Source organism: Coregonus lavaretus, assembly GCF_964263955.1.
Source record: "Coregonus lavaretus genome assembly, chromosome: 16".
Taxonomy (NCBI): domain Eukaryota; kingdom Metazoa; phylum Chordata; class Actinopteri; order Salmoniformes; family Salmonidae; genus Coregonus; species Coregonus lavaretus.
In genome coordinates this window covers 17,056,630-17,082,368 of record NC_140003.1, presented here as the reverse complement: position 1 = coordinate 17,082,368, position 25,739 = coordinate 17,056,630, and the positions used below count along the sequence as shown (strand labels likewise).

At 44.6% G+C, this 25,739-nt stretch overlaps 1 protein-coding gene across 2 annotated transcripts in view; it reads left to right on the top strand.

The window, feature by feature from the left end:
* The window catches only part of LOC311143991 (FERM, ARHGEF and pleckstrin domain-containing protein 1-like), a 76,861-nt gene that overhangs the window by 19,152 nt on the left and 31,970 nt on the right, over positions 1-25,739 (top strand). For both annotated transcript variants that reach the window (XM_084179904.1, XM_084179903.1), the window contains exons 3-6: positions 22,410-22,514; positions 23,684-23,726; positions 24,264-24,342; positions 25,156-25,253. In XM_084179904.1, the coding sequence (XP_084036030.1) occupies positions 22,410-22,514; positions 23,684-23,726; positions 24,264-24,342; positions 25,156-25,253 (325 nt within the window). The remainder of the gene's footprint in view (positions 1-22,409; positions 22,515-23,683; positions 23,727-24,263; positions 24,343-25,155; positions 25,254-25,739) is intronic.

Sequence of the window (25,739 nt, the reverse complement as noted above, 5' to 3'; positions counted from 1 at the left end):
CCTAAATATCGTACTTCACACCTGCTCCCCACAGGAGTAATGTAGTGATGGTAGAAATGGATATGGTTGTCCCATTATAGTATACACTCAGTGGTCAGTATATTAGGTACACCCATCTAGTACTGGGTCGGACCCCCCTTTTCCTCCAGAACAGCCTGAATTCTTTGAGGCATGGATTCTTGAAGGTGTCGGAAACGTTTGTTGCTCAATTGGTATCAAGGGACCTAACGTGTACCAGGAAAACATTCCCCACACCAGTACACCACTGCCACCAGCTTGTACCGTTGACACCAGGCAGGATGGGTCCATGGACTCATGCTGCTTACACCAAATCCTGATTCTGCCATCAGCATGCTGCAACAGGGACCGGGATTTGTCAGACCAGGCAATGTTTTTCCACTACGCAATTGTCCAGTGTTGATCACCTGTCCACTGGAGACACTTCTTGTCTGTAGGAGCAATCCATTTTCGTGAACCGGGTACCTAATAAACTGGCCAATAAGTGTATAACATTAATGTAATATTGGTGTTTCTCGACCCATTTTAGGGTGCATTTAGGCCAACACTCAGATTACTGTAGGGATTGTGTCCTTGGGATATGATCCCCCCCCTTTGAAGGAGGAGGTCAGAGGTTAACTCATCCAGTCACAGTGATGTGTGTTTCTGTAATGAAGGTCTGTTCATACCACTCTACTCTCTAACCCCTCTCTCCACTCCGTCTCTGAAGTTTTATTCCCCTTTTTTCTGCCTGAGACATTTATAATAAGTAATTATTACTAAAGCACAAATGTGTAAATCAGATCTATACAAATGCTAGAAAATGCTACATGAGATCCTTAGCGATTAGGCTATCCGGTGGTTTGATGTGTTTACAATCACTAAACATTTTCTTCTTTAGTTCTCATGTCTATTACTAGAAATATCTGACCTAATGTAGCAAAACGGATTCTTCCATTGCTAATATTAGTCCATTTGTAGATATCAGCTTGTACAACACTTCCGTTTCCCATTTATATCAAATGTCTTCAGTATGGGTACTCATTCCATTTACATAAATCTTCATCGAAATTCCCAAAACAATTGTTTGTTTTTTTGCAGACTGACAATCATGGGCAGGACGGACCACCAAGCTCTTGAGGCTACACCACACATTATAGTGACCTGTATTTAACATTACTGGCGCCAACCATAACTAGGCTAACTGGTCCTGAAGACACACACTCACCACCATCCTCACTCTTTGCACGTTGCACACAATCATTCATTGAAATGGAAAGCAAGGGCATTAGGCAGCTCTAGCAGGCCTTGTTCTCAGATTAATGGTAATGAGGGCTTGCTTCAGCAGTGACTTAATGAGTGGAAACATGATGAAGGGGCTCTTTTGAGAGGGAACTGGTCCTGGCCTGGCAGCGACAGTATGGAGGCCAGCAGCCTTAGTTCTCACTGACCAGCCATGCTGATGTTAGAGCAGGGCCCGTATTAAAATATCTAGGATCAGTCTTGCCTTATAGATCATATATGAATAGGAGTACATGGGGGGGGGGGGGGTGGTCCTAGTCTGGGACGCTTTATGAATATGGACCCAGGGGCCGTGTCTATAGGGCTCATAGCCTGCTAGCCTGCTACACCCAGCTGCTCACTCAGACAGAGAATAGAGAGAGCATGCCATGTCATGCCCGCCTTCGGGAGTTTCCACTTTGCCGTTCTCGTCCTCTCTGCTTGGTGAGAAACATTTGTGTAATTGGCGTCTCGTGTTGCATGAAGTTCAAATGAGATGGGTGGATTGCATGAGAGCAAAGCAGTGCTCGAATAGGGGAGAGTGGGGTAAGTTGTGCCGAAGGGTTATTTGACCCACCCCTTGTTTCTAGGAAACCATACACAAAATTAATGATGTGACCAAATATTTAGGAAGAGGTCATCATTCCATGGAGTCTGGGATGGAAGAAACCACATGGGGAAAAGTGGTAAGCAAGTTAGGTCCTAAACTTTTTACAAAGTTTAATGAATTTATTGTGTTAGGTTTCATGATGCGTGTATCTGATCCAAAGTAGATTGTTTTATAGATCCGTTGGGTTCTCTATATGCTACAGTATGAGGTCCTAAAGCTAGCATGGAAATGCGTCCTTGTATCTGTGTGGGCTAATATAGTCAAAATGGTTGGGGTGAATTGTGCCATTTGGCCAGGGGCAAGTTGAGCCCCATACAAATTATGATTACATTTTGTCAGTTTAATGCATACATAGTATTTTTGCTATTTGGCATACATGTGAACTCAAGATAGTGCATTTTTGTTGCTACAGAGCAGACATCATCATGCCCCGTGTATCCAAATGTAAAACAAGCATGGGTCTACTAGATCCCCTTGAGGTTCTTGAAAGAGCAGCCAATGAAGTGAGAGATGGGAAGAAGTCCATTCGAGCAGCAGCAAGAGATGAAAAAATAGACAGAATGACACTGAAGAGGTACATTGATAAAAAAGAAAACAAACATGTACCTGTGCGAAAGAGAGGCTATGATAGAGTAGCAGAGGTGCACGAGGTCTTGTCTGAAGACATGGAGTCTGAGCTTGCTAAACATATCAGGAATCTTTTCAGAACAGTTTCATGCCTGACCAGTTTCAATGCAGAGAACTGATTGGAATGGCTCAACTTACCCTGTCCCTATGCTCAATTTACCCCCATACCCCAAACTGTAATGTTTACATCAATTCTGATTATTTCCAGAGATACACAACATCCGGAAATATATGTGGATATCTTTGTTAGAAAGAATACTATATTTCCCTTGACGTAGTGATGCTGAATGTAAAAAATTGCTCAACATACGCCACTCTCCCCTACAGGAACTGTCTAGCTGCCTTTCTCTATGGTAGTTAGTAGATTCTGGTGAACTGTGAGTAGTGGTGGAGAGAGAGCTGTGTCTGGTTTATCAGCCAGACTAGACTGTGATGATGGATGAGTCACTTGGACATAGACCATAATTTGGCTTTGACATTTTCTGATGACCTGTCGTTGGCCAAGCATGATGAATGGTATTTGATTGGCCATCTCAGACCGAGCCACAGGGAATCTACTTATAAGGGAGTGGTAAGAGCCATGCCTTACTAACCCATAACCATGAATCCTATTACCAATCTTTCTTCTGTGAAAATTAGCTTTCACATCCTATTACCTTCACTACATTTTCATAAGTTGACTGTTTAGTAGTGGATCTGAAATGTGCTGTCCCTTTCTATCCTGCTCAGGTGAAGACACATTTTAGTGTGTTATATTTGTCTATGTATTGTGGTGAATGGGCCTTTGGAGAGTGAGAGTACACAATTCTGTAATTCTCCAAACCATCACCATGACACTCCATAGACCAGCAGCTCAGAAATGCTTCAAATCAGACTGTGGCCATGGCAACCTCTCCCTCAGGGTTAGCTTGGCTGTACAGAACATATTGAATGAAGGGATTGTTAAAGATTTCAGTCGACACTCTGCAGATATGGCCCTCTAATTTAATCTTTCATGGTGACTGCTTGCTTGTGGTTTGACTCGTTAGAGAGCTCGTTAGAGAATCAGAAAGGAGCCTTTTTGATTGGTTGACACAGGCAACACCACTGTGGGGAGGCCAGGGGGTAACTTCCAATCAGCTGATGTTTTTTCCCATATTGTTTTCTGTCCTCATGATTGTATGGGTTCAGTGGAGAGCTCTTCAAACCAGGACAAAACTTTTATTCTGTGTCTAGACTGTGCGTGAATGAATGAATCACAGACAGTCCTGTCTGCTACTGCTCATTTGTGATTACTCTCTAGAGGATATGCCACCTTGGCAGTGAATTTGTCAGGATGCCCACCCCCTGTCATTCATCATTACCTCAACCTCATTACCTCTGTATGGCACCCTGCTAATTCTCTCCAGCATCACTCTGAACGTCCATGGAGTTTGCTGTCCCATTTCCACCTTCATCCTCTGTCAGCCGAGTAGTACTGTGTAATCACCAGGCATGCATTTCATCCCTATATGAGCTCGTTGGCAAGGGGCCACATGGAATTGCAGATTGCCTGTCTATCTGTGGGTCGCCATGGTTACACACCAAGGGGGAGGAGGACGGGGGGAAGGGGGGGTGTGTCGGCCTCTGTTGGTTGCCGTGCTGCAGAGTTCTGTCTTCCACTGATCTGCGCTGCCATTTACTCCGGAGAGGGGGGGTCTAGATGTGATGAGATACAGGGCTTTAATGGGAGTGCAGTGTGTGTGTGGGGGGGGGGGGTGCTAGTAAGTGTATACAAGGCACACCAATTAGGCGCAACATATTCAGGATACACGGCATGTTCCTTGTGTCTGCGGCTTTTATATTCAAATGCCACGGAGGAAAATATGGTTGACAATACTTTCTTATAAGCAATTAACCCTTCCTCTTTTCAGTGTTGATTGACCCAGTTTCAGTGAAATATGGCATTGTCTTCTGTTTGACGGGGGGAGGGGCCATCATGAAAATATAAATGAGGGGCAATGTAGGGGCACCTTATCAATGAAACAAATTCTACCTCAAACACCTCGTACCCCTGCACGTTGATCTGGTACTGGTACTACCTATATACACTATATATACAAAAGTATTTGGACATCCATTCAAATTAGTGTATTCGGCTATTTCAGCCACACCCATTGCTGACAGGTGTATAAAATCGAGCACACAGCCATGCAATCTCCATAGACAAACATTGTCAGTAGAATGGCCTTACTGAAGAGCTCAGTAACTTTCAACGTGGCAACGTCGTAGTATGCCACCTTTCCAACAAGTCAGTTCGTCAAATTTCTGCCTTGCTAGAGATGCCCCGGTCAACTGTAAGTGCTGTTATTGTGAAGTGGAAATGTCTAGGAGCAACAACAGCTCAGCCGCGAAGTGGTAGGCCACACAAGCTCACAGAACGGGAAGGCGCTTAGCACGTAAAAATTATCTGTCCTCGGTTGCAACACTCACTACCGAGTTCCAAACTGCCTCTGGAAGCAACGTCAGCATAAGAGCTGTTCGTCGGGAACTTCATGAAATGGGTTTCCATGGCCGAGCAGCCGCACACAAGCCTAAGATCACCATGTGCAATGCCAGCGTCGGCTGGAGTGGTGTAAAACTCACCTTCATTGGACTTTGGAGCAGTGGAAACACGTTCTCTGGAGTGATGAATCACGCAGTCTGACGGACTAATCTGTGTTTGGTGGATGCCAGGAGAACGCTCGTGCCTGAATGCATAGTGCCAACTGAAAAGTTTGGTGGAGGAGGAATAATGGTCTGGGGCTGTTTTTCATGGTTCGGGCTAGGCCCCTTAGTTCCAGTGAAGGGAAATCTTAACGCTACAGCATACAATGACATTTTAGACGATTCTGTGCTTCCAACTTTGTGGCAACAGTATAGGGAAGGCCCTTTCCTGTTTCAACATGACAATGCCCCCATGCACAAAGCGAGGTCCATACAGAAATGGTTTGTCGAGATCGGTGTGGAAGAACTTGACTGGCCTGCACAGAGCCCTGACCTCTACTGCGAGCCAGGCCTAATCACCCAACATCAGTGCCCGACCTCACTAAGGCTCTTGTGGCTGACTGGAAGTAAGTCCCCGCAGCAATGTTCCAACATCTAGTGGAAAACCTTCCCAGAAGAGTGGAGGACGTTATAGCAGTAAATGGGGGACCAACTCCATATTAATGCCCATGATTTTGGAATGAGATATTCGACAAGCAGGTGTCCACATACTTTTGGTCATGTAGTGTATAATTTCCATTCTTGTGTATTTTATTCCTCGTTACTATTTTTCTTTTTATGATTACTTTTTAACTCCGCATCGTGGGGAAGGGCTTGTAAGCAAGTATTTCACGTTATAGTCTACACCGTTGTATTCGGCGCATGTGACAAATACAGTTTTATTCGATTTCTGTATCATAACATAACAGTCTCTGTTGTGTGTGGATAAGTATGAAACTGGAAAGTAATCTTTTATTACAGTTACAGTAAGCAATTTCTTTGAATATTAGGTTTGTATGTTCAGTGTAAACGTCTTCATGCTACTTTTGTCAGTCTGAATGATTGTGCTCTATCAGTTTGAACTCATTATTTCTTTAGTTGAACTCTGAACCTTCCAGTTGCCTCTCGTGCCATGAAATTGAAATCCCACACGTTGTGATGTGGTAGAGATTGTTTTCCGTCGTACATCAGTCTTCCTCCCTGCCTGCCTCCCGCGTTGTAATGTAATTGGGTCTTGCAGGATGAGAAGCACAGGAATGCAGCAGCCAAGAGCTTATCTGGTGCCTCATGGCTCAGACTACAGAATATCGTGGTTGGTGGGAGGGACACACATTCTGGGAGGTTCTCAATTGGTTTTGCTAACTCCTCCATTCTCTCCTATAAATGATGTTTATAGGGTTGGAATCTCAAAATACATCAAACAAATGTAGCTAGTTGTGCAAGACACTTTAGGAGCGTATTGTTTGTAAATGTGTGCATGATTTTCTCCTTCGAGAAAACAACAGCTGATTCAAAGGGGGTGTGGCGGATTACAGAACACTTCCACGCTATTTGCCGCGAGGATACACTTGTGCATCCTCTGTCGAAGTAGGTCATCAAAGAGGGGAGCTGCCTCCTTCCTTCCCCTACTAACGAAATGACAATCTCCTCAACCACTCGACCACTTAGCGGATGTTGGGATGGCAAATATTGTCATCAAGTCTCTTTTGCCTTGTTGTGTAGATTGAAGTGGATGGAGCATAAGATTTATTCACAGCTTGGATGCCGTGAGCTTTTTGGAGCTGCCTGCGACAGGAGAGCAGTACCAGCGTTTCCCTCCATCTCCTATAAAAACCAACGTAATGGGTCTCAAAAGGCAGTAAAACACAATTGATGGTGTTATGGTTCTATACACTGGGGCCACATAAAGACTTATGATAACCAAACAGACCTGCGCTAGTAAACAACCCTAAGGTGAAACGTTCAACGGTACAGCCTAGTACGGTACACTCCCTCCTTACATTCAATTATACTTTGTCTTGTTATGGCATACACAGTAGGGTTTAGTTTAAAGTTTCACAATTTATTTGTCACATGCACAAGTACAGTGAAATGTTTAACTTGAGATTCTATAGGTTATTCGATGTGCTCAGGTGCATAGGGACAAGTGATGAATTCATGAATCTGTTCCTATGGAAACTGAGATGGTTTTTGTTACTGCAGTAGCTAGCTTATTCTGTATGGTTCGCTCTCTGCTTTGGAGAGATTTTGCCTGCCTGTTGCCTTTGTCTGACAACATTTCTGTGTCAATTCACAAAGGCACGAGACTTACGCAAACACTGTTCTGAATCTCTTTGTAGATTTTCGAAACAGATGTGGAGTGGGGGCGATTCTCCGACTCTGGTTTGGCTCTTTCCTGCTGTAAACATACATTATTCCTTTGAACTGTGCCCCTTGATGATGCAATTCAGATTCTTTCATTACCTTGTATTTGAACTACAACCCTGCTGGGGTGAGTCAGTAGCAGCAGTGCTGGTGGTGGTACAGGTTACACAGTACACTGTAGATTCATAGCGGTTGGGTGTGGAAGCAATGCAGCTCATTGCTAGCTTATTGCGTTCCCTTTCTTTGCCTTGGCCCTGGCTCGCTCTCTGTCTCTGGTAAAGCCTGAAGCCCCTGTGGGAGACTGTATGCAGGCGCTTCACAGCTGCATTGCTCCTCTTCCATGAATTATGAATTTCTCATTGATATTCCAAAGGCTAATTACTATGTCACAGCAGATGAGCTGCATGCAATCACAGCCTTAACGTACCCTACCCACCCCACTGCTAGTCCACGGCCTCATCTCTCCCATCTTTATTAACCAACTCGTATAGGGAGTTGAGTTCGACATGCTTTCATCACACAGCGTATCCTCAAGATGCCCTTGTCTAAAATGACTAAGAATAAGTCATGATTTGAGCACAGCAAGGACATGAGCCGTGAGGTAAGGATGGAAAAGAGTAACCCTGTGAGTTAACCACCACCACTGTCTCCTTAATGGAATGCTCTGCTGTGCTTACTGTCTGAATGGAAATTAAATGCACCCCCCGTTGCATTTCACCTTAGCCCTGCACTCATACTGAGCACTTGAGCCTTGGGCAATATGCCTGGGATGATGTCACGATCATGATGTGTTTTGGCTTTGACTTTCATTGCAGCATTCCCTGCAGCTCTACCTGGGCCTATCTCTTTCCCTCTCTCTCTCCCTCTCTCTCTCTCTGCGTCCCACTGCTCTAAGGCTTTGATTGAATTTGGGGCATCTGGGGAAATGGAGAGAGAGGGGGATGAGAGATGAGAGACTGATTTGTCTCCAGAACTCCGGATCGGTGGGGCACAGCTCAGCCTGGCTCGGCAGATATTGACGTGACAGCAGTGCTCTCCCAATTAAACTGGAAAGTGTTACATAAGCCTCCAAGAGGAACTAATCACATCAAACCATGAATGGTAAAACACAAGATTTAATTTGGCCCGAGGCGCCAATGCTTCTGCCAAGTTTGCATGGCCTTGCAGGTTCCCTGAGTTTTGGTTGTTTCATTGTTTGTGAACAAAGTTTTATCTTTGTGAACTTCCTGTAGGTACTGTATGTTGGTGCTCTATTGAGTGATGGACTGGGCATCCATACTGTGAAGGCTTTCTGTCCTTGTCTCTATTGGAGAGTGATGCTCGGAAGTGTAGAGCTGAATGAATCAAAGGCATGTCAATGGAGGCCGAATGTGGGACATTCTCTTAATTGATATCAAAGGGTTTGTCCCTGTAGATATCTCCTTTCACTGGGCCAGCATGACTGGTTTTTGTTATGGGCAAACCGAGGCAAATGGTTGTTTTGGTCTGCCTGTCACTGCCAACAATGTGGCTACCTCTGGAAGCCTATTGGCAAAGCCATTACAGGGAGAAGCCAATGTTCCCTCATCAGTCATTCAGACATTTCTGCCGTGCCGTTCAATCTATGGTCAGCTCTGGTTGTTGTTGATCATGGGTATTCTCTTGCCTGTTCTGTGATAGGTTGATAGCCTTGACTATGTTCGCTCCGTTGTCAGTTACGACGAGTAGAATCTTCTCCTCTGGTATGTCCCATGCATCCAGTGTGCAGTCAATTAGCACTCTGGTGTGTGGATCCTAAATCCGATGGAGGTTGAGCAACACATGCTGTGCCTTGTTGGAGGAAGGGTGATATACCCATAAACGAAGCAGTCAGTCCTTTCTTGCTCCATCCGTCTACACACAGGGTTCTTTTTCATGCCTCTTTCAGTATCTCATTAACTTTCTGGGTTTCTGTATCCATTAGCAAAGCAATCAACTGTTTTACTATTGCAGCACCAGGAGTTTTCAAATTGGGTTCTACATTTCTGAAGGCTGGCTCATCGCACAGTCTCGTGGACTTGCCAGACTGGATGAATAAATTGACCAGTGCTTCTTAAAAAAAAAAACTCATTTTAATTAGGTTGCCATGTTTCTGCCCTTTTCAGGCAAACTGCTAAAGTTGGTTGCCCTAATGTTGATGTGCAGTTAATAATAGCTGGTGGCTGTCTCACCTTGTCTTTATCCTGAAATTGTTTGTATGATTCTTTGTGGGCGCTGTTCAGATGAACTTTAAGGTTGGTTGGGTTTTCTCTTTTATCTCTTTTCCAGACACACTGCCATCTTCTGACACTACATTTGCTTTTGTCCTTTCCAGCAATATACTCAAAACAACTTTACCTTTTGCTGCCGCCATTGTTCACGCCTATAGTTCACGCTTCCGCTCTCCCACGGATTTCTTCCCTGTTAGCTAGTGATAGCTAGTGATAGTGATGCACAAGCTAGGCCTATTTGAAACATCGCCATCTACTGGCAGCATTTACCCGCCAGATTCAGAAGCTTGAAAACCCTCAACTTTAAAAGTTTAGAAGGGAAAGAAAATAAAACTGAACATATTTTATTTATTTATTTTATTTATTTTTGCAGTCAAAGATAATAGTTTCAGTATAGTTTTAGTTTTTCAAATGTTTTTCTTAATTGTTTTATTTCAGTTTACTAATATATATATATTTTTCCCGTTTACTATAGTAACCTTGCTTTGGTCTTTAGATAGTTGTCATCTTGAAATGAAATAAGATTGTAAGGCTTGTAAGTAAGCAGTTCACGGTAACGTCTACATCTGTTGTATTGGGCGCATGTGACAAATACATTTTGATTTGATTTGAATAATGTGCTAAATGGTTTTGGGTTAAAAACTAAACAACAATACATGCCTTGATGCTGAATGGCTTTAATAATGGCATACTGTACATCTCCTAAGTGATACTGCTGTGGTCCATGTTAAAACTGTCCTGGTCCGTTTCTGTTGACTTGGTTGGCCTCAAGGAATGTCAGGGAATATATGGCTTATCCCTGACCAGCTCTCCCCACCATCCACTACACATCACTCTGATCAATGACTGACAGCTTACTGCAGCTCTACACCCTTCATTTGGTTTCACCGAAGAGGGTTTAAGCCCAGAATGATATGTGATGATGGTCACAAACTGATCAATTTCTGATAAAGCCCCTCTGTGGGAGCGGGTGTTAATCCAGTCAGAATGGGGTGTCCTTGTTATTCTCGAGCCTCTAAAGCCACTCTCACAGAGCACAGTGGGGGGCTTGGCTGCTCTCCAGACCTCAATGTGTGAACCCATCCCATGTCCTATACTCCCATACTCCAATACTCCCAGTCCTTCTATGTAACTTTTCAAGCACACACAATAATACTGTGTTCAATGTGTTCAAATCATTGTTTTGTATTTATAATGATCTCCTGAACTACTTTTAGTGTTAGTGATTCACAAACCATTTAGCAGGAGCCATCAGCATTCCTCCAGAATGGAAATGGTTCCAGTTGTATTAAGGGATTAAGAATTAAAACCCTTTTTTAAGTTGCCATGGTTACAGGCTTCGCTATCTCTCCTAGGGTGCAACATTTGTATTCTGTTGTAACAAAGACCTACATTCCTGCTGGACAGTCAGCCTGCAGCCATGGAAGGAACACCAGCCCCTCATTTCTGCAGGGCTGTCTGTGTGTTAGTTAGAGAACCTCTTATGACAGCCCTGAATGTGAGAATTCACCTAAGGGCAAGACCCGTATTTGGCACTCTGTGGAACGCTACTAAGCTGATTTCACTACAGTTCTATTCACTATGCTGCCAGGAGTTGGTACAAGCAGTTTGGACTGAAATTTGGGATGCGGCGGCACAAGCTGATACATGTAAGAAGGCGGATGACAAAAGATAGCATCCCTAAATCCTCCTTCTGTGGATTCAGTCATTTGAATAGTCCTGTAGGCTATGTGTCAGAGTTTTATACATGTGTATAGCCTTACATGCCCTCTCAATGCTGCTCCAACACCACTGGCTTTACCCTTAATCAGAGTATTCAATCAAGAAAGATCACTCAAAGTCCAGATGTCCAGCTCCACAATCCCATAGCGGTTCCCATAGAATATATCTGCTTTTAAAACCCCCAAATTGTTTGTTTTACCATCACCCTATCGCGTGAGGTACAGTCTTGAATACCAGCCGTTGACTTTGGATTGAGTGCTCTAACATCCATCCCACACTTACTGTAGTGTGCAACTCCCACCAGTGGTTGGAAAAACTGTTGAATGTGTGGCTTATGCCAAGGAGTTAGTTCAGTGGGTTAAAAATAATTGTCCTCAACACTGTCACATCATGTGAGCTTAGCCTGCAGTAGCACAAAGCCAGTAATGTCGTGGTCTAGAAGATTGACCATCTATTGGTCATCCAATAACAAATAATTACATTTGCACTGTATGTTGGTTTAATCATGATCACATGATGCTAACCTAGTATGTGGAGAACCCTGAATGTGATTAAATCAACTCGTCCCTGACACAAAGGTTTGAGATTGAAAGATACTTGTATACTGCTCTTCAATACCCTTTTCCCTTGCGTTTGTTTAGAGTGAGTGTACTCCATAGCGTGGCTGTGTTGACCACACATCACAGTGGAGCCTGTCAAAAACAAACAGGAATGTATTTATTGGTTGTTGACCTTAATCCCCATCTCTAGGAAGTACAGTGACCTTAGCCCAGGATCTGCTTTCTCCCGGATCAATTCTATTTGGACTGACTGACTGGGGATCTAGAGGAAACTCCCCTCATTGACCGCCATAGCCTTATTTAGTTCTTTAATAATTAGACGAAGTAGTTGCCTTATCTGTTTATAATGACTTATTTGATGGTTTATTGAATACACATTCCTGTAGTTTGATTTCCATATAGAAACTTTTGTGTAGTTACTGTTCAGCTACCACTGTATCTAGGCCTAATGGAAAACATGTTTTTATGGAAAATGAATTGTTTAATAGAATAGAATTTAATAACTTTATTTTTTCCCAGAGGGAAATTTTGATGTTGCTTAGCTCCATAAATACTTAATAATACCGTCGTAAGTATTTAATTTGACAACCTTGAGGCTAGCATGCTTTTATGCTAGCATGCCAATTCTCTTTGTGTTTGACGGTCAGTGGTGTCACTGTGTTTTGGAGGTACAGTAAAACTCAAACTGCCCTTCCCTGTGAGGAGTGCCCTGTTGAGTGACAGTGGATTTGTTGTGCTGAAGGTTAAGTAGTTTACACTAATCTGCAGGAGGCACATTCATTGGTCTTCTCCAGGAGCGGAGCATCTGTGGCTGTCATCATTTATTACCAGGAGGATTATGGGTAAATTAAAGGTTCCACGGGGTGGTACCACCAGCCATGTCACTTCCTAGGGGAGACCCGCCCCCTCCTCACACACCTGTTGACTTTCCCACTACACCCTGCCTTAGCCCTAACCACAGATCTAGGATCAGATCACCCTACCCCGAATCCAAACCGTAACCATTAGGAGGATGAAACAATATCTGATCCTGTATCAGTGGTTAGAGGCATCTTCTACCTACTCCGTCATGGCCCAGTCTCTCTCCACCCTGTTGATGCCCACCACAGGCTCACAGTGTGGGTAGGTTAATTTGGGTGAGAGGACAGTGAAACATCCCAGGGTCATGGCCCATTACTCCTACCCTCTGTGTCTGTTCTGTGTTTATGACTCTCTCTATTCCCCAGACAGAGGCTGTCTCCCACACTGCTAAGTCATTAGTGAGGTGTTGTCACTTGGGATAGGGCTTTCTCAGGCAGTAACATAACAGCAGTAGGTTAGAGACTGTTTACGGCACTCTCCTTCCCACACCAATTCTATTGTCCGATTTCCTGTAACTGAATATCACTGCAAACAATCAAATACAGGTATCACTCCACATTTTGCTGTTGCAGAACGCATCAACTGTGGGTTGCAGTTGCGTTACCAATGATTTGCAGTTGGCATGATTAACATTGCGTTGAGCTCTGTGGATCTGCTGTGCTAGTTTCTGATATTAATGACGAAGAACACTTTATAATGTGTTTGCACTAAATCTAATAAACAAAGCCCTTTCTCTATTTTGCTTTCTAATTGTCTTTTTTCTCTCTCTCTCTGTCTCTCTTTCTCTCTCTCTCTCGCATTCTCTCTCTCTCTCTCTCTCTCTCGCATTCTCTCTCTCTCTCTCTCTCGCATTCTCTCTCTCTCTCACACACACACAGATATGCCTGGGATGCCGCAGATAAGCATGTCTGTTCCGATTTCGCCAAACCATTATTTTTACATGCAGGGGCCCATATTTACATACACTTAATTAACATACTTTAGTTCTTTTTTTTTTTTTTTTTTTAAGCCTGTGTCCCATCTGCTACATATCTGATCCATGCAGCCATTCAGATCTGATCTGAACCATAGAGAGAGTACCTGGCCAGCAGCCTCTGATGTTTCTGAAGCTAAGCCCAGGCTGCTAATATAACAGCTGTTCTTCAGGTTCATAAGCACTGGCTAATAATCTATAATGTGTAGAACTGTCTCATACTCACACCTAGCCCGCTTGTAAGGATTATACAGATTAGTCAAAGTTCACGACTCCGGAGGAGCGCCATGGTTAGCAGAGAGGTAAATGAGCCTGGCCTGTTATGGCATGTTTCGGGTTGGATTTATTGCGTAAAGTACAACTGCATGGCTGGTTAGCTTGCGGTCTCATTGGACTGTGATGGCTTTAGGAAGTCTCCACCCGTTTCTTACCTCGCATGCACACTGTAGTTGCTCCCTCAGTCAAGCTATATAGGTTTGAGTTTGCATCTTGTTGTGCCCTCTCCTCTCAGATTCACTCCCTGTCTGTTTATATGGACCTCAGTCTGCAGAGAATTGACAGAGGCATGAATGAGCAAATCAATTAATGTATGCTATTCTTTTCCCCCATCAATTGGCTGTGACCTCAGCCCATATTTCAGTCTGTTTGTGATTAACAGAAGCTGGCTTCAGTCATGCTGTATTTGCGGGCACTGATTGGCAGATTTGGCACACTGCTGGGCTGACTCAGCATATACCAACTATGGCTGATCTGATATTATCTTTATTGGGCCTGTTCCAAAATGCTATCATTCAACACCAGCTCTCCAGAACTAACAAAGTGTTCTGTCATGAGATACTGTTTAAAAGTCAAATGAGAGTGGGCCAGCAACAATATATGATATCAAATGACATCCGAGTCAACTTTTTGTTGTGTATTTGTATTTTAAACAGCACATTCACCGTAATAATCTTGAGATCCTTGAGCAGTTCATTAATCTGTCAATTATCTTATTGATTGCCTTGGCTCTTGAGTACTGTACTGAGGTGTATTTAAAATCAGGGCCCGTATTCATGAAGCCTCTCAGAGTAGGAGTGCTGATCTAGGATCAGTTAGGCTTTTCATTCATAATGAATGAGATCACATGGACAGGGGTGACCTGATCCTAGACCAGTACTCCTACTCTGAGTCGCTTTATGAATTCGGCCGTGGTCCTCTGCTGTTTCTCTTGGAGGCGTGTCCCGTGTATGAACCACATGTCCTCATGGGAGCTGAGGTGCTGTCTATTTATTATGGTGTCCAATGTGTGATGTATTGTTGTCTCTACCTTCTTGCCCTTTGTGCTGTTGTCTGTGCCCCATAATGTTTGTACCATGTCTTGTGCTGGTGGTCCTATATTTATATATATATATTTTTTTATCCCAGCCCCCGTCCCCGCAGGAGGCCTTTTGCCTTTTGGTAGGCCGTCATTGTAAATAACAATTTGTTCCTAACTGACTTGCCTAGTTAAATAAAGATTTAAAAAAATATATATATATAAAACAAAATTAAAACACCTCACGGCACCCCATAACAACTGACCTTTAACAGTTTAAGTGTGTAACAACAATGGTACCTGATGAAGATATTCAGGAAAACATTTTTAAATGGGGCATCCCTCGCTAATCGACCATTTAATGGAATGTGATTTGCTTGTTCTGCAGGGAGACTAACAGAGCAAAAACCAAAATCTCCTGTCTGTCGTTGTAACTTCAAAGAGAAGACAATGTTGATAAGATCCTGTTATCACCTCAAAGTGATGATGATGTCTCTATTTGATAAAGGACATACTGTAAATGCTTATGTCTAGAGCAGCGAGAGAGTCATGACAACACAACTCAACAACCGGGGGGGATCCTCCACTGTTTCCCTTTAGGGATGGGTTAGATCATTTTAAAACTCGGCTAATTTCACTGTCATTCTCTGTATTATTTGATGTCAGTGTTAGTTGTATGTCACTTTCTGAACATATCTGGAATGGAAGAAGAGGAAAGTGTCAGTTGCTGCTGGAGCAAAGTATCCTACACAGAGTGACAGTAATCCCTGGCTTTGGGAATATTCGTGGCTGGCAGTTTAAGTGAAGCAGCATGGTGCCGGAATTTCAAGTGTGCTGAAAAGGATTGCGGAAAAGAGGGCCATCCATTCAGTAATTCTAAACTTCCTTAGAAAGCCCTGCCCCTCAGTTTATTTCCATGATCCTCTAAGCCAGCCATGAAAGAGGTCTCCAGCTGTAGAATATACACAATGTCATGGTTAAGTAGAGCAAAATGTTGTGCCCCAATCTATGCTGTCTGAGCTTCCCCTGTGTTCTGTTGACGTGTTCTGCAAAGAGGGGTAAAGCAAGGCTGTAAAATCAGTTTGGTGATTTGCAGCGTTAAGATGAACAGTAGGAGGCTCTCAGAGCACAGTACTGCACTGTTTTCCATTCTGCAGAGAAATGGTCACAACAGGACACTTAATTATACTTGATGTAAAATCAATATGTTTCAAGCGGTCTTCTCCAAAGTAAGCACATTAAAGCCAAGCACCAGGGAGGCAGTTTGGGAGAACGAGGGGGACAGTCAAGAGATGGAGGGGGAGGAGCCTATCTAAAAAAGCAAGCCATCCTGGATCTCTTTAGCCCCCATCCCCCTCTGAATCCAGGGGACATTCCTGTCATGGCTTTCCTCTCCAGCCCCAGAGGTTTGGTTGCTGTGACATAATGACTTTGACAGCTGTGGTGGCCAGATCCCCACTTTTGCAAAAAAATGATGGCTCTGTGTTTTTATCTGCGGCTCGGGGTTTGGTCTTGGGCATCAGGATGGAATGTGGGAAGAGTCGGGATCCCGTGCATTTTATGTCACTAAATAACAGACACTTTTACAGTCTACCTTGATGTAAATTAAGCTTATTCCGTGCCCGCACCCCTTTACTGTAAGGGTTGTTTGATAGAAGTAAAGCCTTGTCTGTCCCAGATCTCACTCACTCATTCACACACACACACACACACACACACACACACACACACACACACACACTCTCACACTCTCACACTCACTCACTCACTCACTCACTGCTCACTCACTCACTCACTTCTCACTCACTCACTCACTCACTCATACATACATATAGCTCACTGATATGGTGTGATTTTGGAGGAAGTGGTTGACAGGCTTATCACCAGTGCTGTCTCCTTATTCTTCTCCCATTGTCAGTCTTAGGCTCCTGCTGCAATAAAGTCGCTCTGGGCTCTCCTACATGACCTGCATCTCAATGATCAGTCACTCTCACTTCTCTGCCCTGTTCCTTGGTTACAGTCTTGATACTACCACAAGCATGCGCACACACACACACACATACAGTAAGGGAAAAAAGTATTTGATCCCCTGCTGATTTTGTACGTTTGCCCACTGACAAAGACATGATCAGTCTATAATTTTAATGGTAGGTTTATTTGAACAGTGAGAGACAGAATAACAACAAAAAAATCCAGAAAAACGCATGTAAAAAATGTTATAAATTGATTTGCATTTTAATGAGGGAAATAAGTATTTGACCCCTCTGCAAAACATTACTTGGTGGCAAAACCCTTGTTGGCAATCACCGAGGTCAGACGTTTCTTGTAGTTGGCCACCAGGTTTGCACACATCTCAGGAGGGATTTTGTTCCACTCCTCTTTGCAGATCTTCTCCAAGTCATTAAGGTTTCGAGGCTGACGTTTGGCAACTCGAACCTTCAGCTCCCTCCACAGATTTTCTATGGGATTAAGGTCTGGAGACTGGCTAGGCCACTCCAGGACCTTAATGTGCTTCTTCTTGAGCCACTCCTTTGTTGCCTTGGCCGTGTGTTTTGGGTCATTGTCATGCTGGAATACCCATCCACGGCCCATTTTTTCAATGCCCTGGCTGAGGGAAGGAGGTTCTCACCCAAGAGTTGACGGTACATGGCCACGTCCATCGTTCCTTTGATGCGGTGAAGTTGTCCTGTCCCCTTAGCAGAAAAACACCCCCAAAGCATAATGTTTCCACCTCCATGTTTGACGGTGGGGATGGTGTTCTTGGGGTCATAGGCAGCATTCCTCCTCCTCCAAACACGGCGAGTTGAGTTGATGCCAAAGAGCTCGATTTTGGTCTCATCTGACCACAACACTTTCACCCAGTTCTCCTCTGAATCGTTCAGATGTTCATTGGCAAACTTCAGATGGCCCTGTATATGTGCTTTCTTGAGCAGGGGGACCTTGCGAGCGCTGCAGGATTTCAGTCCTTCACGGCATAGTATGTTACCAATTGTTTTCTTGGTGACTATGGTTCCAGCTGCCTTGAGATCATTGACAAGATCCTCCCGTGTAGTTCTGGGCTGATTGCTCACCGTTCTCATGATCATTGCAACTCCACGAGGTGAGATCTTGCATGGAGCCCCAGGCCGAGGGAGATTGACAGTTCTTTTGTGTTTCTTCCATTTGCGAATAATCACACCAACTGTTGTCACCTTCTCACCAAGCTGCTTGGCGATGGTCTTGTAGCCCATTCCAGCCTTGTGTAGGTCTACAATCTTGTCCCTGACATCCTTGGAGAGCTCTTTGGTCTTGGCCATGGTGGAGAGTTTGGAATCTGATTGATTGCTTCTGTGGACAGGTGTCTTTTATACAGGTAACAAACTGAGATTAGGAGCACTTCCTTTAAGAGTGTGCTCCTAATCTCAGCTCCTTACCTGTATAAAAGACACCTGGGAGCCAGAAATCTTTCTGATTGAGAGGGGGTCAAATACTTATTTCCCTCATTAAAATGCAAATCAATTTATAACATTTTTGACATGCGTTTTTCTGGATTTTTTTGTTGTTATTCTGTCTCTCACTGTTCAAATAAACCTACCATTAAAATTATAGACAGATAATTGCTTTATCAGTGGGCAAACGTACAAAATCAGCAGGGGATCAAATACTTTTTGTACCCTCACTGTACCAAGTCTCTTTGGGATCTTGGATGTCTTTGGCTATTGTAATTACTTTAGCATGATGATATGATCTCCATTACTTTATGGATTTGACTGACAATGAACAGACTGCCTCAAGGGCTGCCTTCTCCCTCTTCACATCTGTTTCCAATGAAACCACCACAAGGAGTCACTGAATGGGAATGCATCTGCTTCTGTCCTGTAATCAAGGCTCTGATCTCAGCTCCACCTAGTTTTTCCAAATGGAGAAACAGACATAGGAATAATATAACAATCCATTCTCAGTGCCCAGTGCAGTTTCACTGTGCCTGGCTTCCCAGATGCTGGTCTGTGGTGTGGCCAGCTGCCTGGATCCCCAGTCTCCACACACAGCCAGGCCTGGCAAGCTAGGAGACCCTGGCAGACCCAGTCCACAGCATGTAGTCTGGGGGAGACCTCAGACCTGCTTAATAGCTCTCATCTCTAACCAGGCATTACCCCCTTTTGTTCCATACCTGTCTGGGTCTGTGGAGTGCGTGGACCCCCCCCCCCCTCCCCCCAGGCTCATGGTGGGGGAGGTGGACCATTCCATGTACCCTGCGGGGGTCGACTGGAAAGACTCAAGAGAGGGAGGGGTACAAAGCCAAACACCTGACCAGCATGTTTGCAAACAGCAAGGAGGGGGAGGAAGAGGGGGAGGAGGCCTGGGGTTTGGCCGTAACCAACAACACAAGCAGACATGAGTGCAGACAGACTGTCATCTCTGTTTACCCCTCTCCTGTCAGCTGGAGCATTTAGAGGTCAGTTTACCAAGAAGTACATGCCTCCGCTGGAACATATAAACACTGCTAACATCCTATGAGACCAAGTTCAAACAAGTTCAATCTAGACACAGCTTTCCAGGATGTCTGGCTACAATTGGTATACAGAGATGGGCTGAAATCGGAGTGACAACAGCATTACTGTGCAAACCATCTGAAAAGCTCCTTTGATGAAGGCCCAAAGCAGAATGATTTGTGACATTCTCCTGGTACTGTAGATCACGATAAAAATGTCAGCTGCCAAGCAGGATATTTGCTGATGTAGTGTGACCTTTTTGATAGTGAGTTCTGTGCCATGGGATGGGACCAGAAATCATGTGTGTGTGACATGTGATTGAGTGTTTGTGTACCCTGGGAGAGAAATGTGTGTGTGCAGTGAAATAAATGTGTTCACCCGGAAGAGAAGGGTATGTGTGTGTGTGTGTGTATGTCTGTCGCTGGGTCTGTCAGTGTTCGCATGCATGTGTGTGCGCACATGTGAGAGAAAGGAATATGTTTGTGTGTACTGTATTTGTGTGTACTGTATGTGTGTACTGTATGTGTGTGTGTGTGTGTACTGTGTGTGTGTGTGTGTACTGTATGTGTGTGTGTGTGTGTGTGTGTGTGTGTGTGTATCTTATCAGGCAGAGCAGGCTGTGTGTACTACTGTACTGTATGCAGAGTGATGGTGGCTGTGCCTTGGCAGTGATCAATCACTGTGACTCATGCTTCATTAATGACTGGGTTTCTTATTGTATTGGCGGTGGCAGTGGTCACAGATGGCAGGAATATTACTCCACTACACTGTGCCTCTGCTTTTAATCAGGCTCTCCTCTCCTCTCTTCTGAATGAGACCCACTATGAGACTCACTCTTATCCTCTTTATGTCCCTTTGAATTTCTATCCGTCACACTGTCCCACTGGATTCCTCCTTGTTCTCCAGGAACAAGTGGTGCACTACGTTATAGTACTAAGTACAGAAAACCCAGGCTACTAACTTAGATTTCCTGTCTGTATTAAAACTAGGCCTATGACTCTGTTTTTCTGTGGAGAGATCTGACTGCTGGTTCACGGCTGGTTGGTTCTGCAGCAGCAGGCCCTTGGCAGGCAGGCAGCAGGGTGGGTGGGTGTTTGGCTGGTGTCTGCTCTAGTGTCCTCTAGCCTCCTGCTCCCCTGTGGTCTCACACATCACCCTTCCGCCATATGGAAACAGCTGGTCCTCTGTGGTGGGCACTGTGTGGTACCCTGAGCTCCCTACATGCCGCAGTCAGAAGGGAGAGTAGTGGAGGGAGAGATGTAAAGCAGAGAACCTATGGAGAGGGAAGCTGTGTTGGTGCTTCTTTTGGACAGATTTCAGTTGAATAGATTATTATGCTAGTGATGCAAGTAACTGTTTAATGATCACTGATATAAGTGATTGTAATAATGGAAAACATTTCCCATGGGTTAGTAATGAGGGTTGCCCTCTAGGGATTGGAAGAGGTCACTACATAATCCAGGAAGTAGAAAAGGCCTTAGTTCCAATGACTGCCCTTATTCTACATGTGGAGAAGGACAGAGCAAGGAGAGGGATAGAGCTTGGTGGAGAAGGAGAGGAGTACGTCGTGGGCGGAGGAGGTATAGAGAGTAGAGTAGGAGACAGGGGTGGGTGGAAGGCAGTGGAGGAGTGCAATAAATGGAACAGAGTCAAACATGTGGTTTCCATATGCTTGATGTGTTTGATACTGTTCCATTCATTCCATTACAGCCATTACAATGAGCCTGTCCTCCTATAGCTCCTCCCACCAGCCTCCACTGGTGGAAGGATAGAGTAGAGTAGGAGAGGGTGTAGGGGTGCAGAATGGTGGAAGCAGTCGGTCTCAAATGGTGTTGGGTCATTATCCTACACTCTTAGAAAAAAGGGTTCCGAAAGGGTTCTTTGGCTGTCCCCATAGGAGATTGTTCCAGGTAGAACCCTTTTAGGTTCTAGATAGCACCTTTTTCCCCTAAGTGTTGCCAGGGTGGGACTGTTACTATAAACACTCAAATAACTGTGCTACGTTCTGCTCCGGTGAAAAGCAGTCAAAAGAATGCAGCCTGGTTAAACGGCTCCACTCCCTTCCTCTCTGCCATGCTTCAGTCGTCTTAGGAGTTTTCTAATAGGAGTTGTGGTTTTAAACTGCAGTCCCTGACATCCCTTTGTGCCTCTAAATGAGGAGGTTTTCCTCTATAAAGGCAGGGCTGCTATTTGGGGTTGCTTTGGTGTTGGCTGTGTATGTTCCCCTGGGATTGGAAAAGAAGTAGTGGGTGAAAAACAGACAGATGACTGACTCAGACGGAGACTTCAAAGAGTTGTCGTGGAGGAATGGACCTCCTAGGTGAGCCGGGCTGCCAGTAGATCAGCTTCAAAGAGCACTGTGCCATCGTCAGTCCCCACGGTGACACTGGGAACACAGAACAAAGTCACAGGGACAGACCCGCCCCCCTGTCTGTCTGATCCTCTGTGTCCCACCCCCCTGGGCCTCCGTAGGGGGAGAGGGAGGCTTTTGAGCAATCATCTGGAACCTGGGAGTGAAAGGAGGGGAGTGGTGGCGGGTTAGTCAACCAGGATATGGCTTCAATGGAGCCACCCACTATCCATGCAGTCAGTCAAACTACACCCAGTCACTACTACAAATGTCACTATTGTTTGTCTGTACCCTTCCTCCTAAACCACAAAGTCCTAGAGGGATAATGAGATCCAGTCCTGAATGTGCTCTCATGCTCGCTGATCCTTGATTAGACTTGCAGATAGAGTTTGCTGAGGGGATTTCCAGTGAAATGTCATCAGAATGAGTCTTTGAAACCAGAGGGACAATATCATCCTTAGTCCAAGTACACATTGCTCATTGAATGATTGAGCTAGTGAATGCCAACCAGCCCACCTTACAGTCAAAAGACAATCATTACTGTACCATGTATTTCTGTAACTTACCATTTCTATGTCTTTTACAGCAAAGAGCCTCTGGCAAGGTGGTGTTTGACCTGGTGTGTACTCACCTGAACCTCGTTGAAGGGGACTACTTCAGCCTAGAGTACCAAGACCACAACAAGATGATGGTGAGTGAAGAAAAAAAAACAGTACAACAGGTTGTTTCTGGACTAGGTGTTAGGTTGTTGCTGGACTGGGCGTTAGGTTGTTGCTGGACTGGGCGTTAGGTTGTTGCTGGACTGGGCGTTAGGTTGTTGCTGGACTGGGTGTTAGGTTGTTTCTGGACTGGGCGTTAGGTTGTTTCTGGACTGGGCGTTAGGTTGTTTCTGGGCTGGACGTTAGGTTGTTTCTGGGCTGGGCGTTAGGTTGTTGCTGGACTGGGCGTTAGGTTGTTGCTGGACTGGGCGTTAGGTTGTTGCTGGACTGGGCGTTAGGTTGTTTCTGGACTGGGCGTTAGGTTGTTGCTGGACTGGGCGTTAGGTTGTTGCTGGACTGGGCGTTAGGTTGTTGCTGGACTGGGCGTTAGGTTGTTTCTGGGCTGGGCGTTAGGTTGTTTCTGGACTGGGCGTTAGGTTGTTTCTGGACTGGGCGTTAGGTTGTTGCTGGGCGTTAGGTTGTTGCTGGACTGGGCGTTAGGTTGTTTCTGGGCTGGGCGTTAGGTTGTTTCTGGGCTGGGCGTTAGGTTGTTGCTGGACTGGGCGTTAGGTTGTTGCTTGCCTGGGCGTTAGGTTGTTTCTGGACTGGGCGTTAGGTTGTTGCTGGACTGGGCGTTAGGTTGTTGCTGAACTGGGCGTTAGGTTGTTGCTGGACTGGGCGTTAGGTTGTTGCTGGACTGGGCGTTAGGTTGTTGCTGGACTGGGCGTTAGGTTGTTTCTGGACTAGGCGTTAGGTTGTTGCTGGACTGGGCGTTAGGTTGTTTCTGGACTGGGCGTTAGGTTGTTGCTGGACTGGGCGTTAGGTTGTTGCTGGACTGGGCGTTAGGTTGTTGCTGGACTGGGCGTTAGGTTGTTTCTGGACTGGGCGTTAGGTTGTTGCTGGACTGGGCGTTAGGTTGTTTCTGGACTGGGCGTTATTTTGTTGCTGGACTGGGCGTTAGGTTGTTTCTGGACTGGGCGTTAGGTTGTTGCTGGACTGGGCGTTAGGTTGTTGCTGGACTGGGCGTTAGGTTGTTGCTGGACTGGGCGTTAGGTTGTTGCTGGACTGGGCGTTAGGTTGTTTCTTCTTTATGTCTGTGTAGAAGCCTTAAATTCATATCTCTATACTGACTAAGGGATGTTTGTTTTCCTTCTGTTCACAGGTTTGGCTAGACCTCCTTAAGCCTATAGTCAAGCAGCTGAGACGTAAGTACCCTGACTTCATTACATGCTTTTACACAGCTGGCAATGGACAGTTCACAGTCTTAATTTGGTTCAACAAACACTTGTTGTTGTTGCTGCTAACAGAAGAAAATGAATCAAGCCAAAACATGGAAACATTGAATGTCTTTGAAAGAAGGAGACCGCTAGGAGATTTAATTTAGTTGTGGCATCTCAACACCATGTCTCATCTGAGCAAACGTAATCACACACAGAGACCATCTTTCTTCCAGTCGGAGGCTCTGGTGTTAAACTTTTACATCTCCAGTCATAAAACTTTCATCAAGTCTTATAAAAGACTGGTTTGCTCATCTACCAAAATGGGTATGTGATGAAATTTGTGTATCTGTGTGAGATAACCCAGATTCAGGTCAAAGTGAAATAGAGCATAGGAAGGAATCATAGAGATCCTATTCTAATTCCTAATTCTATGATAGGAATCTCCTTATTTAGAATGTATAGTCTATATTGTCTTGGCTGTGACTCTTCTTATATAACCATGCCATCATCTCACACCCACAGGGCCCAAGCACACAGTCCTGAGATTTGTGGTGAAGTTTTTCCCCCCTGACCACACCCAACTACAGGAGGAACTGACTAGGTAAGACTAAACAGGAAGAAGCATATTAAACAACATACCAACCGCCATTTCAGAGAAACCTTCAGTCTACAAACCTCAGCTATAAGATTTTCTCATCTACAGGTGCTTAATAATTGGAATTTTTATTCCGCTGACAAGCTGTCAGTGCATGAAGTTGTATAAGGCTGACTGCACAGCACACAGCAGGCTATCAGCAGCCATATTATCCAGTCTTTCCATTAGAGTAAGTCATTCTCAGGTCAGGTCTGTGTGTGGAAATTACTGCGATGTCACAGAATATAACTGCTAAGGCAGAAGTGACTAATGTGTTCCAGCCTCCCAACAGATTTATTTGGCGTCCATGTTTTACGCCTGCCAGGTTTTTAATGTAGCACCTTCAAATGGTCCTGGTTATTACCATTGGACTAATGTTTTTCTGATGTATATTTTCTCATTATATGATAATGCCTTGACCCTATAGAAGGTTACAGTTGATATTGGATGGGTAACTAAGATAAGATTATTGCTCTGCAATCCAATTATCTTTGTTAAATGCATTTTTTAGGATTGTACTGTACACCCCTATGATGCAATCGTAAAGGGTCAGTCAACAGTTAGTAATTCTGGGTGTGGTGACATTTGTGTGCCAGGAAGCTGTCTTTTTGAACCTGTTGTATTATAGATTGTGTTTGGCAAGCTGGGATCACCTCCAAGTGGTTCCTTTGAGGTTGCTCCCTCCTGCGTTGTCGTCTGACAGGTTTTGACGTTAACCACACATAGCCATTCATCCTGTTAACTCTGTTCTAACCTGTCTCTGTGTCCCGTTTTGTCCAGGTACCTCTTCGCCCTGCAGATCAAGCATGACCTTGCCTGTGGACGTCTGACCTGCAACGACAGTAGCGCCGCCCTGCTGGTCTCCCATATTATCCAGTGTACGTCTTCTGTTACTATATGTCTTAGTGGATCCCAGGGTCAATAGAGCAGATAGATGTGTAGGAAAACATGTTGTGTTGCTCATGGCGTCTTCAAACTGTCAAACAGGATGTGGTGCAGCATCCCAAATTGAGAATCAGTGTGTTGCCATGGATACCTTTTTAGTCTTCGTCTGAATGAAATCTGGAAAGACGGACGGCTTCAGAATAACCAAACATGTCAGTACCAGAAACACACTGAGAGTCTTTTGAAAAGCCATCCGTTCCTCAGCCTGCCGGGATTCTAATGCTAGAGGGAGCTGTCAAAGTGTGATCAAAGAGGGAAGAGACACAGATGAGGATGTATTCTATTCGATTGAATCTATTCTAATCTATTCTATTTAGGGCGAATAATCCAAATTGTTATCAACCTGCGGTCTTGTAGATACATTTACACAACATCTGTAGTTCTACACAATGTAATACAGTGGCATAACATTAACCCTT